Source organism: Xiphias gladius, chromosome 22, assembly GCF_016859285.1.
Source record: "Xiphias gladius isolate SHS-SW01 ecotype Sanya breed wild chromosome 22, ASM1685928v1, whole genome shotgun sequence".
NCBI lineage: Eukaryota > Metazoa > Chordata > Actinopteri > Istiophoriformes > Xiphiidae > Xiphias > Xiphias gladius.
The window spans coordinates 27,916,600-27,929,572 of NC_053421.1; the positions used below are offsets into that span (position 1 = coordinate 27,916,600).

General features: G+C 45.7%; 2 protein-coding genes across 2 annotated transcripts in view; one reads left to right on the plus strand and one right to left on the minus strand.

The window, feature by feature from the left end:
* Positions 1–383, plus strand: part of nes (nestin) — a 21,594-nt gene extending 21,211 nt beyond the window's left edge. The window contains exons 6-7 of the mRNA XM_040117459.1: positions 138–193; positions 326–383. Of these exons, the coding sequence (XP_039973393.1) occupies positions 138–193; positions 326–383 (114 nt within the window). The remainder of the gene's footprint in view (positions 1–137; positions 194–325) is intronic.
* Positions 384–8,101: 7,718 nt separating this feature from the next.
* Positions 8,102–12,973, minus strand: part of mef2d (myocyte enhancer factor 2d) — a 93,293-nt gene continuing 88,421 nt past the window's right edge. Inside the window, exon 10 of the mRNA XM_040117460.1 lies at positions 8,102–9,727. Within this exon, the coding sequence (XP_039973394.1) occupies positions 9,280–9,727 (448 nt within the window). The 3' untranslated portion in view covers positions 8,102–9,279. The remainder of the gene's footprint in view (positions 9,728–12,973) is intronic.

Sequence of the window (12,973 nt, forward strand, 5' to 3'; positions counted from 1 at the left end):
CGTGATGCGCTCTGAGAATTCTTCCTAGCTAACAGATAACAAATTTACTTCTACTTAAAGACTATCTTAACACTAGGCTGACCCTTCTCAAGCTGGAAGTTTTAAGTGTGTTGCACCTCTGACCACATCCCCAACAGAGATGTGACTGTGCCCTGACACAGCCTTCCGTACGCTTGAACATCACTACAGCAAGGTGAGACGTTAGAGCGCTGGAGATCAGCAAGTCCAAGATGTTTTTTGAGGGGTGTCAGCTTGGTCTAAGTGAAGTTTTGTTAGAACTTATGATACTTTTTGCTTGAGCGGTTTTTTCATTCTGCTTCTACAGGTCCCGTTCAGGAGTCTGCGTTTGTTGCATGACGGGGAGAGAGTGGAGTCACCCCTGACCACAATGGAAAAGTAGCTGGACGGTGGATTGGTTTTGCCTGCCGCTTGTGGGCCATCAGTTGCCTGTTGCAGTCCGACAGGTGATCCACAGCGCATCTCCTCAAGAGTTTAAGAACTGTTTACAACTTTTTGCACCTCAGGCTCTGAGACAAAAAAAAAGCATCCCTCCGCCCCACCTACACACGAGGTGTTGTCCAGTGTCTGTCCCTGGGACTGCAGGGCTTAAGGCCTCTGATTATCTGTCAAGTCATCAGCCACCAGCTTGTATTAAAATAGAGCATGGGTTGCACTGCAGTGTGCAATCTGTTGACAACAGCTGCGGGTCAGTTTTGGAATAACTCCTGAATAGAAAATAAAGAATCTAATACTTCATGAGAAAAGCATTTGCATGGGTTGTGACCTGGATGCTTGAGTTCACAGTCATCTGTTCACAAGTCATCTGTTCACAAGTCATCTGTTTTATTACTGTTGCTGAGTCACCCTTGTCAATATGACACTTTCAGATGTTCACGCACTGTTGGGCAGAGCGGGAGAAGAGGCAGATGCACTTCAAATATAGAGAGGATTTCGGGTGACATCAACACAGAGGAGCGACATGAAAGGAAAAGCGTAGCGATAAAAACAAAAGACGACAAAGTACAATGGAAACAGACTCAGCGAATAAATCGTGACGTACGTGAAGTATGTGTGACTTCAACGTCGGCTGAAGCCTCTGACATGTAACATTCCTCAAATTAATAAATGAAACAGACGTTTTCCGCATCGTTTTCGTTTGTTTGAGGTTTGACCGGAGCTCCATTAATTTCCGTCATCTACTTCTGCAACGGTTTAACGGCACCGACTGGAGAAGTAGCACCGCCGGCTGTTCATCTCGACGCCTCCGGCTCCAAACACGCATCGATGTGCATCTTCTTTGCATCTTCTTTGCATCGTTTCCTGAAAATTAGATTGAAATTCGCCCGGCATTTGGATGGGGACTCTGGTTATGATAAAGTCTCCGGCTGATTCTCGTTGAAACCTCAAGACCAAGTGAGGGTGTGTTTCTGAAACTGTCTCGTATGTGAAAGGCGTGGAGCACATTTTGGCCAAAAAACGTATCCTTTTTATCCTGACACCCTTGATAACCGTTGACACACTGTTACGGGGTTCAAGTATTACAGTCAGGTGCAAGGAAGGAAGACTTGCTGCTGTGCCGAACAACACAAGTAGTCCCACTGACCAATATTATGTCACTAAATTGGACCGCTATTTAACATGAAGCAGCTGGACATCATTGCATTAGCTGAAGCCCTCTGAGAGGTTTCCACCTGGTATAATCAAAAACAGGCATCCGGGAGTCATTCTGCTAAAAAACAAAAAACAAAACCCCGTATGAATCAGGTTAGAATGTGTGTGTGCCCCCCACAGGTTGGTTTTTCAATCGGAATCAAACTCCCGGAAAAACAAACCTGTTTTTCTGTAAAAAGAATTTTGATGTATTGCAGCAACAGCCACCGGTCAGGCGCAGTTAGAGGCGAGTCGGGCAAGTTCCTCTTTTGGTGTGTATCTGTGTGTGTGTCTGCCGGCAGATGCCCAAGCGGGCATCTAATACGTGAGTGGAAATTACGTTAGATAAGTCACAGGCCACAACCGTAAACGCACAGTCCACCGCTTCTCTGTCTCTATTGGCCGCAACCGCTACCATTAATCACACCAACTGCAACTGTACATACTCGGAGCTGGGGAAACAAGTGCACGTCGACCGTGCGGCCTCAAGGTAACGCTAATTCTAAGCTTTCAGAGATATTATGATCTCACACTGAAGAAAAATGAAACATCAGAGGTTTTTCCCCATATTTGAGTCACGGCGAAGGCACTTTGACCCCCAAAGCGCAGAGAGATAAGATCACCCGCAGAAAAATGGCCGCCCTCATCACTCAGCAGCGGGAAGCGGGGGTGACTGTCCGACAGACAATGCCCGGACTGTCCAGCTGGACATCTGACTGAGCCGTATGAGAGAGCGCATGGTTATTATTAGCGGCCCGTTGAGCCAGGAGTGTGTGTGTGCGTCTGTCTGAGACGTGAGCCCGACGGCGTCTGTGGACAAAGCAGATGCCCCGGCCAGCTGACAGCCTGCGGTCTTGGGCGAGCATTTGCGCGGGAGTCATCCCCACCGCCGCCGCCTCTTTAAATGCCCTCTCTCTGCAGTCCGGTCCGGATTAAACCCGATCGACCGCTGAAACGAATCAATGCTGCCAGCAGTGCTGAAAGAAGTTTTCATGTCCTTTTGAGAAAAATGTAAAAACACAACTCGAATACTCAAATGTTCCCGTCCAGCATTCAGCTGGACCAGAACTGGTTTGGTGTCTCATTTGAACCTCTCTTTATTTATTTGTTTGTTTTTTACTGTATAACTATGCTTGGTTCAGTCTTTAAACTTTTAATCTGCAAATGAAGCTGTAACTGTAACCGACAAGTAAATGTAGTGGAGTGAAGATATTTCCCTCTGAAGACTTTGCTGGTGTAGGAATATAGAGTAGATTGGAACTGAAAAACAGAACTACCTCAAAACTGGACTTATATAGAGTTCATGAGTAAAAGTGCCACTCCCAGCACTGATCTCATGTGTGAGGTGGTATGCTGAGTTCATCTCAAAGATGTTTTTTTGATTCCATTTAGCCAAATCGACCTGTTCCTGCTCACTCATTGGCTGCCTGCGTAAGAAAACATAAAAATAGAGTGAAAAAAAGTGGCTTGTTTGAAAAGCATCTTAATTATTCCTCCCGTTTTGTCTTCCGAAGATGATTGAAGTTGACGCGCACGGTTTTCCTATGATCCCAAAATAATGATCCTTCGCCGACACATACTGCAAAGCTTTGCTTACCCATTATCACAAACTAATTGTTCTTTGATTCTGAGTTCTGGCACCTAATGACAGGTTGAAGGAATAATTGCTTACGTCGAGATAAATGGGCAAATTGTTTTCATGTGGTTTATCTCCAGGAAACGAGCTTGTTTGGTTGGAAATCATGTATAACAACATTTAAATGTCTTCAAAATGTACTTTTAAAAAAAAACTATTTTAGAAATCCTGCATACCAGCTTCAATATTTATACATATATGTATGTAGGTTGGTGCAAAGCCTTTTCAGCTCAGTGTAAGTTTTTTTATCCTACTTTTTTGGAGGCTTCACTTCAACCACAAGACCTTGTATCAGCAAGCATCCACCCTGCTGAAGTGTCCTCAAGCAAAGTATTAAAGCCCTTCCAGCTCCAGGGTAAGTCAAGGGCATTTTTTTCTTTTTATTATTTATCCAATGCTCAGTGTTTTGTTGAGTTTGGTTCTTGAGAATGGAGCATTCACCAAAAAAGAAAACAACCAAAACCAAACTAGACATAGTGATGCTGGTTTATGGGTTGAGGAAGTTCGTTCAACTTCTTTGATCAATAAAAAAGAAAAAAGAAAAAAAGATTAATCATGTGCCAGTAGAAACAGAGGCTTCTGTTGAAAAGGTGGCTGACATTTTGGAGATCCGAGCTCCTGGGCCCAGCGGTGCAGCTTTGGGTGCAGCCTCTGACCTGCAGTGCACAGCCACCCACAGCAAAACACTCGAGTGACACCTAGTGGTGACAACAGGGTAACGCCGGCACATCCCACAGCAGAGCAGAAAGACAGGCAATCACAAGGAAGGACACGCACCCAAACGTCTCTGTAGGTCAACTTGTCTATTTAATATATAAAATACGGTAAAACATACGCAAAAAGGGGAGAAGGGTCAGAGGGGACCAATGGATACTTTGGTACAATAACAAACACTTTTTTTTGTAAAAGCAGTATAGAATTTGTAATAACATATCAGTGCATACTTTATTTATGAAAATATACACAAATTGTATATCATTCTCCAAAAACAACAAAAAAATTATCTTTACAACAAAAAAAGCAGACTAGCCAAACACAATATATTAGCTATAATTTATTTTAAACTTTTTTCTTCAATTTCATTTTTTTTCCTAAACGTATTTCTGTGTGATGTATATTTGTGTTGATATTACATTTTATTTCCTATAACATGATTCACTCTTCGCTTGTTTTGAAACGCCCATGCATTGACATCATTGTGTCTGGTCAGAAATAAGTTAGATGTGTCACACTGCCCCCTCCCACCCCCCACCCCGACCCCACCCTTTCATGTTACCATGTGTGGACTAAGAGGTTTGTACATTGGACTCAAAGTTGCAGCATTGAAGCGGTTTTTGTCGCAGCCGACTCGTTCAGCGCCTCCGTCCACAGCCACACATGTACTAATATCACTACGCTTGTGTTGTTTGTTTCATGTCATAAACATCGTGCAACATTAGTAACACCCTTTTTGAAGAAAAACGAAAAACAAATCCCAAAAAAGAGAAAAAACAAAAAATATATTTATAGAATATTTTTATATAATAAAATAAAATCAAATTCCAAATAAAACAAGATGCCTAACCTACACAAAAAAAAAACAAAAAACGCAGAATTCTATATCATCATGACAGCTATCGTCAGTGAAAGCTGCGGTAATGATGATAACAATAATATCAATTCTCAGAGAACAATTAAAACAGACTGTCACCAGCACAAATTAACACTGGAAAGTGAGTGAGACCTCTAAACATCATTGTACAGGAGCAAGTGTCGTCTTTTTTCGTGGGGGTCGCAGGCTCTTGAAACTACTTCTCAGCACGATTGTCGTTCTGTTTGGTGATTACAGCTACCCCTAGTGTTGCTCTGAGGAACACACCGGCGCCTCATTAGAGCCCTCGCTCCTCCACTGAACAAATCAAGCTCCTGTGCGTCGCGTTGCAAAGGATGCCGTTTCCTTTCCTTTGTGGAGGAACCTATGGCTTGCAGCCTCAAATGTGGACTCGAGGTTTTTTTTTTGTTTTTTTTGTTTCTTTTGTTTTTTTGTTTTTTTTGTTCGAAGCTCAGGGAACAACAGTCTTAACAGTCAAAGTGTTTACACTCGGACACTTTGTGTCCACTCTGCCACACGCTCAGAAAAGCAACACGGGCGCTCGGACTCGTCAGGGAGTGGATGAGTGCGCGCGAGCGAGCGGGCGACACGCGGAGAGGAAGAAGATGAGAAATCGGAGAGGATGATGGGAGTAGTGCGTGATGAGGCTGGGAGTTTGTGTTACCGGTGGAAATGACCCGAAAATGATTTGACTTGTCACATCAGCTCTGACACTCGTTGCCTGGACGGAGTAAACAGAAAAGGAGTGTGTAATGAAATGTGTTTGTGTGTGTGTCGTCTTGAGATTAAGCTTCCGGGGAGGGGGTGGGGGAAACTTGGTGAGTGAGTGACAGGGGTGAGAGGGAGACGAAGAGGGCCTGCCCCTGAGCAGGATGTGGTGGCTGGATGTGGTAAAACCCAGAGTTGACAAGTCTGCGTTGGATTTGGGAGGTAGTCATTAAAAGATCAAGACTCCTTCTCAAACCTCCGGCTTAACGGCGAATGATAGAACCAAACCCTGCCTCCACAGCTTTCGACAAGCGAGTGGGTGAAGGCTGAGAGTGCTTTCGGGAAAAATAAATACACCAATTTGCACTCTTGACCACTATGTTTTTAGAAATCTACCCACTAAACCCCTTGCCACTTTTGTAGACTAGAAAAATGACATCCTTCACGGTTCTTTTACCTTCTTTTTGCTTCTCCGTAATGTAAAACTGCAGCCGATCAGTGACGGGCGAAGGAGCAATCCTTTACATATAGACACGTGGCTTTTCATACCAGGAAAAGGTAAACCTCTAAAACATAAAAAGGGGACATCCTCGGCTCGCTTGTCTGTGCGTTCCAGACTTCGACTGATATGTGAGAGACGGTTTTGTACGGACGCTGCAAATACTCGACGGCTTGACATGCCCATAATTACTCAGTAATAAGTAGCGATTATATCTGTAAAAACCGTCAGGGTAGAACGGCCTCTGAAGCCCAAATCAGAACCGCGTGGGAGCCTGAACTCTCCAGTGAACGACGAAGGGATGGGACAGGGTTTGCAGTTCTTCAGGGATCCTAAGATTTTAGTATCTCACAATGGAAGCAGCTGCTTTCGGCTGTGCAGGATGAAACAACCAAATTCTGTCTTTGCAGTTGTTAATGGGTAAAAAAAAAAAGAGAGACATTCAAAGTCCGTGATTGATTAAATTACAATGAATTGGTCCTACTCAGCTATTGTTTTTGAAAACAATATAAAATGTTCATCAAATGTTGTGGTAATTTCCATGTCGTTAATCTTTTAAGTCTGTCCAGACTCATATAATATGCATTTAGTGACGACTTCCAAGGAATTTGAGAAAACGTATTAAGTCCATTTGCAGCGCATTATGAAGTCACAGTGAAAGTGACCTTTGACCTTTTGGGTATAAAATGTTATCACTTCATCATTGTATCCTATTAGACATGTGATTGAAATTGCGTCATAATGAGCGTATGTGTTGTTGAGTTATGGTCGTTTGTGAGGTCACGGTGGCCGTGACCTCTGACCACCGAGCTCGAATGAGTTCATCCCGGAGTCCAAGTGGACGCTGGTGCCAGACTTGGGGAAACTCCCTAATGGCGTTCCTGAGATATCCCGTTCACGGGAACAGGACGGCCGGACGGACGGACGACCCTTGACCATGGTTCCTCCGGCCACGGCTGTCGCGGGGGCAACGAGAGGCGTTTAAAATTGTACTTTTTTGTCACTATATTTACTGATTCCTCTCCCTGCCATATTTGACCTCATAACTAGTTTTCCTCTGCTTAATGTCTACGGCTTTAAATCAAATGAATTCAATTCATTTCTAAGAGGAAGGTAGTGTGACGCACCAAAAAACGGCCTCCGTCAAGCCCACAGAGAGCGTCACGGGAGCTCTGATTGGCTGATGTATAGTAATAAATTATTCAAAAATAAACTACAACACGTAAAATTTAGAGGATTAAATAAAAAGTGCAAAATTGTGTCTTTAGTTGCTGATTATTCGATTTTGGAGAAAAGCCTTGAAGCCAGCCTGGTATGTCAGTCGAACCCTAGTGTGTATGTTTGTGTCCATGGGTCGGGTGTGTTAAGGTAAAGTGCCCTCCATCAGTGACAGAGTCCTAACCATTTTTCACTCAAAACAGTCTGAGCCGCCACGGCTACGTCTTCCCTTTCTGCCTCTACAGCGCCCTCTCTCGGCTCGTGGACATATTACACTTTATATAGGCGCATAAATAACGATACAAAAAGAGACGGATCCACTGAGAATCCACCCGTTTGCTTTTTTTTCCTGTCTCGTTAAGGGATATCCTGCCAAATATATAGTTTATATATACAATCCCTGTCGTCTGTTGAAGTCTCCTGCCCCAGATGCAGAGCTGCCCTCGCTACCGCCTGAAGCTTTTTTTTAATATATATTCTCGTATATGATGATTTTTTTTTTTGACCTTTAAATACCTTATCCCTGTCACACAAAAGCCACGAAGGTTACAGATTGCTTATATACATGGTACCTCACGAATCTCCCCTTTGAACATCAGCTATGTAATCAAAACGAGTGGCTTCACAAAAATAGTTTCTGCTGTGTGCATTGCAGGTGTGTTCAAGGATGAAATTGAGAATGAATATTCGCCCAAATCTCTTGGATAAAAAACAAAAAACAAACAAACAAACAAAAAAAAAAAAAACAGCCAGTTGAGGTAACAAACCCGTACCCACACACACACACACACACACACACACACACACACACACACACACACACACACACACACACACACACACACACACTGTTCTCAGCATCTGTAGTTGACACGATGTGGGCAAAACTAGGAGAATCTGCGTCATGTGTCGTTGAGCTGTTGCAGCTCGTCCCTGATTCAAAGAAAAGCAGTCTTTTACCTCGGCAACAAATCGTGTTCCTCGTTTTACAGCTAGTCTGCACGGTTCAGATTAAATTAAAACCTGGGGCGTGGCGTGTCAGTCCCGTACGGGGCCAAAGTGCCGGCCTGTCGGCGGGATCGCCAGCTCGGATCGGGGAGGGAGGCGAGTTTCGCTTTTAGTGTCTTCATACTCAAAACCGAAAACAAATCCAAACTCTAAAGATCAACAGTCAAGACAGAAGGACAAAACTCCACGCTTTAAAAAGAGCTAGACGGCCCAGGCTCGTAGAAAAGAAACAAGAATCTAGAGCGACAGCAATACAAGCGTGGTCGGGCCGACGTGTACAAAGAAGTGGACTCGTTTCGTGGCACTGGCTTGATGCGGTGCTCTTGTGTTTGACCAAACCTACTGTGGCTAAACAGACAGTTAGGACACGAGGGTGGGAGAACACCACCAAGCCAAGGCTGGTAGGTCTGTCTGCTCTGCCAGCGACCGTCAGCATGTCAGGTGAAAAAGTCCAAGTGGCCGAATTTGGGGTTTCTACCTGCCACCGTGGCCTGATTGAAAACTCATTTGCTTCTATTCCAATACAGCTGAATAAAGTCCATCGTTGTAATTATTTTGACAAAAGAATCCCTGGTTTGATGGATGAATCCCTCAGGGTTTTGCATGTGTGAGTGAAAGTACATTAGAGTTCAAATGTGTATGCACATTGCCGTACAAGTGTGTGTCAGTGTCCACACGTGCAACACGAGAGTGTGTCAGCATGCTTGTGTTGTGTGTGTGTGTATGTATGTGAGGTCAGCGTTTCCTGTGTGGACAGTCGGTTACGGGGTCGAAGGCGGGTATAATGTGTGTGTGTCTGTGTGTGTGTGTGTGTGTCTGTGTGTGTGTGTGTGTGTGTGTGTGTGTGTGTGTGTGTGAATGCACAGGGAGGGAGACTGGGGGCGTCGGGGCCGGTGGGGGCATGTACACAAGCCACAAGTACACATCTCCATCCTCCATCTGTCCATCCGTCCCTCTCTGGCCATCTCTTTATGTGACCCAGGTATCCAGTCTCATTCTCTTGACGTTGGTCCCGTCCTGCTCCTGGGGCTCGGCTGAAGAGGGCCGCAGGAGGACCATGGTGGGCTGCTGGGCCCCGGCGCCAGCCTGGTGGTGGAACTCCGGACCCACGGCTCGACCCTGGATGCCGTCGTCCCGGTCGCTGCCCTCGTACGAGCTGCCATTGCTACTGAGGCTGTCGACGGGCGAGCGACCTTGACCGCCCGCTTCCAGGCGCAGGGTGCCAGGATAGGCGACCGACACCAGACCTTGTCCCTGGACTTGACCCTGGCCCCCTCCGCCTCCGCCTCCCCCGGCGGCGCTGGTGGAGCTGGGAGTGCTGCGGTCACGGTTTGGAGAGATGGGTTCGGACTTGATGTTGACGTTGGGGTTCGTGTTGACTGTCAGCGCGGCGCCCTGAGGTATGTGGCCCACCGGCCTGGAGAGATGGAGAAAGAGAACGAAAGAAGAGGCCAAAGAGATGGAAGGAGGACAAAGGAAGCAAACAGAGTTAAACCACCAACATTATGAAGCACGTGGTTACAGAACTACCTGTGTTTTCATGGAACATTACGTGAGAGCAGACCTTCATTAGACAACAGTTCGCAGGGATGACACAGAGAGTTCAGCCAATACTGCAAAGAAATTCAGTGGACGGTGTCACATGAATGCATCACCGTATGCAATTCAAAAGAAACTGGGCTCTCAGCCATTTTCAAAGACAAAGACCAAAGACACCCAGGCAGTGCTATAAACCAGGCAAATGTAGGCTTGGGTGGACCTCAGCACAAGGAGAACATGGACACACAAAACGAGTAAGACGACATTTTAGGTCACGTAGAAGCACAGTCCGTAAGCCATGCAGCCCAAACACCCTTGCATTTCGAATTTGGTTCATTCACATTGCACAATCACAAGCAAATCGGATCCTGTAAAATAAGTCGGGTAGGGGAAGACAAGTCGGTTGCATTTGGTAACTTTCGACCTGCCAGGTGAGAAGTTTTTCTAGCAATCACCAGCTGTAGAAACAGATGAACATGAGCATCAGCCCAGAGTTCACTTCCATTCTGTTTGGCCAACATGTTGGCCACCAGACTTCAACCTCTGTCTGCTTCTTTCCACCTATGAAATCCCATTTGCGCCGTGTGATCCCCCTGACGCTCAAACCTAGACACCCCCCAGGTCTTCCGCTCTTGACAGAGCGGTTGAGACGTCAAAGGGTACGTGGGGAAAAAAAAATGTCGCTGGCAAAAACTTGGAGCTGTCTATTCAGTTTCAGCTAGCTAACCTAATTAAAAAACTTAGCAGGTAAGAGTTAGCGACTCCGCTGCTTTCCTCTCGTTCAGACACCGGGTGGATCTGTAATAATAGAAAGGCTGATGTCTGCGTTCCATGCACCAAGTGTTGGACGCTGCTCTTTACGTATCTTTGGGATTTTGTCCTTCTGCTTTTCAGACCGGCTATTGTACAACCCATCAGCACCTGGATCATCTGATTGATCCAGGTGATTCAACAGAGGGTCCATGATCCGCCTGCTGGCAGTGTTCAGACCAAAACTAGCACTGCGCCCAAAGAACGCCCTGCGTTTCTGTCAGCATCTGCCTACAGATACCGGGGAGACTGAAATATCATATATTTATATATATTTACCTGCATAATATACACATCCACATACATCCGTGAGTTTTGAGGGTTAACAGATGCTAAAAAACTTCACGTGGTTTATAGTAATATGAGGAACTTCAAGCTATCAATACAACAAAAAAAGGAATCTTTTCCTCCGACTCTAAACGTGACTTCTGTGCACGTGCCCTAAGCTGCTCGGGACAAAAATGGCTTGCCAGAAAGCCGTCATCCGTGTCAGTGTCTGTGCCTCTACCTGCCACGACTCTTTGATCAGTCCCTCCACCCTCACACTCAGCCTCTTCCCCCTCCGTTGGCTGGAGGCTGAGTCGAACGTGTCACCGAGCCAGACTCCGGCAGTTGACGCTGCACCGTGGCTCGCGCCTCTGACGGCGGCGACAGGATTTTTCGGATTTCGCTCGTTCTCTCTCTCTCTCTCTCTTCCCCAACTTGACATGGTTGATCTGAATTTGAAGCCCCCCAATTACCGCGTTTCGCCCCTCAGGTGTGTTCTAATATGTCATATCATGAGCCATCTGCAGCACCGTATCTCCAATCTTCCCTCAATTACTGGCAGACTGAGAGGGGGGGTTTCAGATAGCACACCTTCAGGCGATCTGGATCTGTGGCACTCGACGTGCTCACTGCCCTCCTCCGTTTGACACACACACTTAAACTCATATACTCTTGCCGTCTTCTCTCACAGACACACACACATGTATAAATCTCTTGGCGAGGGCGAGGCTCTCCCCCGTCTCCCGCCGCGCCCGCTCCCTCAGACCTGTGCGTCGTGGCTCGGGCCGGCGCGCGTAGACGGATGGCGGCGCTGCGGGGACGCCGTCGTTGTGGCGAGCGAAAAATCCGGCCGACTCGGCAGCCCGGTGACAGTGATGGAGCCCAGAGCGAAGGGCTACCCCTGCGTGCCAACAACACAGCGAGCACAGCCAGAAGCAGACACTTGGTTACAGTGTGGTGTGGTAAGAAACAGCCGTGTTTCCCAAAATGCTCTGCTTTTCTGAGGAACAACAAACTGCAAAACACACTAACTCTTCTTCAATTAAAATTCAAATCGGACAGATTTACTGAGGCAGTGGTTGCACTGTGGGAAATGTAGGATCCAGTACTTTTGGACCTTGACTCATATGTGTCTTCTTATTTTCATTCAATCCGTCTCCTGTGAGTCCCCCAACTTTATGAACTTGCTATCTCAAATCTGTGACGTTCTCCTCTAATTCTAGTGACGTTAAGTAAACTTTAACTGACTTCAATCGCCTTGAATCTCTAAGTTGAATAAATATACCTAGAGAGCCGTATTTAACACCTCACAAACAGATTATTCATATTTTCTATCCCTGCAAGTTCCTGGTTCAGTATTTGCTGAGGATCTTTGGAAGTCAACTCTTTTGGCCAGATACGGGGTTAAGTCCTTTACTATGTATTACAACTTGTTTTTAATTTTGTGGGTTACGTGTGTAGGTGTCATTAAAACCTTTAAACCCCCACCGTTCCACCCACTGGACCCCATGAAGCTTTTTCATGGGCTGCCGGCACTCGTGAAAGGTACACGAACATGAACGTGTAATACTGTATACACAGAGGTAGCTTAGTCTCGTGTCTGCCTGGTCATTGTGGGCATTTTAAAGAGGAACCCACTGTTGTAAGAAGACAAAAATGACATAACCATGGCAGAGTAAACCACTGCGACCTTAAGAATACTTAAAAGCAGTCTGGCAGTACAAGAATAAATGCTGGAAAACTTAACGCCCAAATTCATCAAAAGGATCAAACAATCAAAAACTGTCAATTTGTTTAAATTTAGGTGGACTCTCTGGGGGGGGGGGGGTTAATGCAGGAACGAGAAGTTCTCTAAAATATGTTCAGTTATGTGACCTTTTCAGGGTACAACCCCCCCCCGTGAATCTCAAAAGGTAAGCAGTTTAGCTAATGGATGGATGTTTAGTTACGTTCTAATTCTCAATTTATCCTCATTAAAGTTTGAATTTGCTGCATCTTACTACTGGCACTCCCCTAATTTCCCCACAGGAATCCTTCACCTTAATCT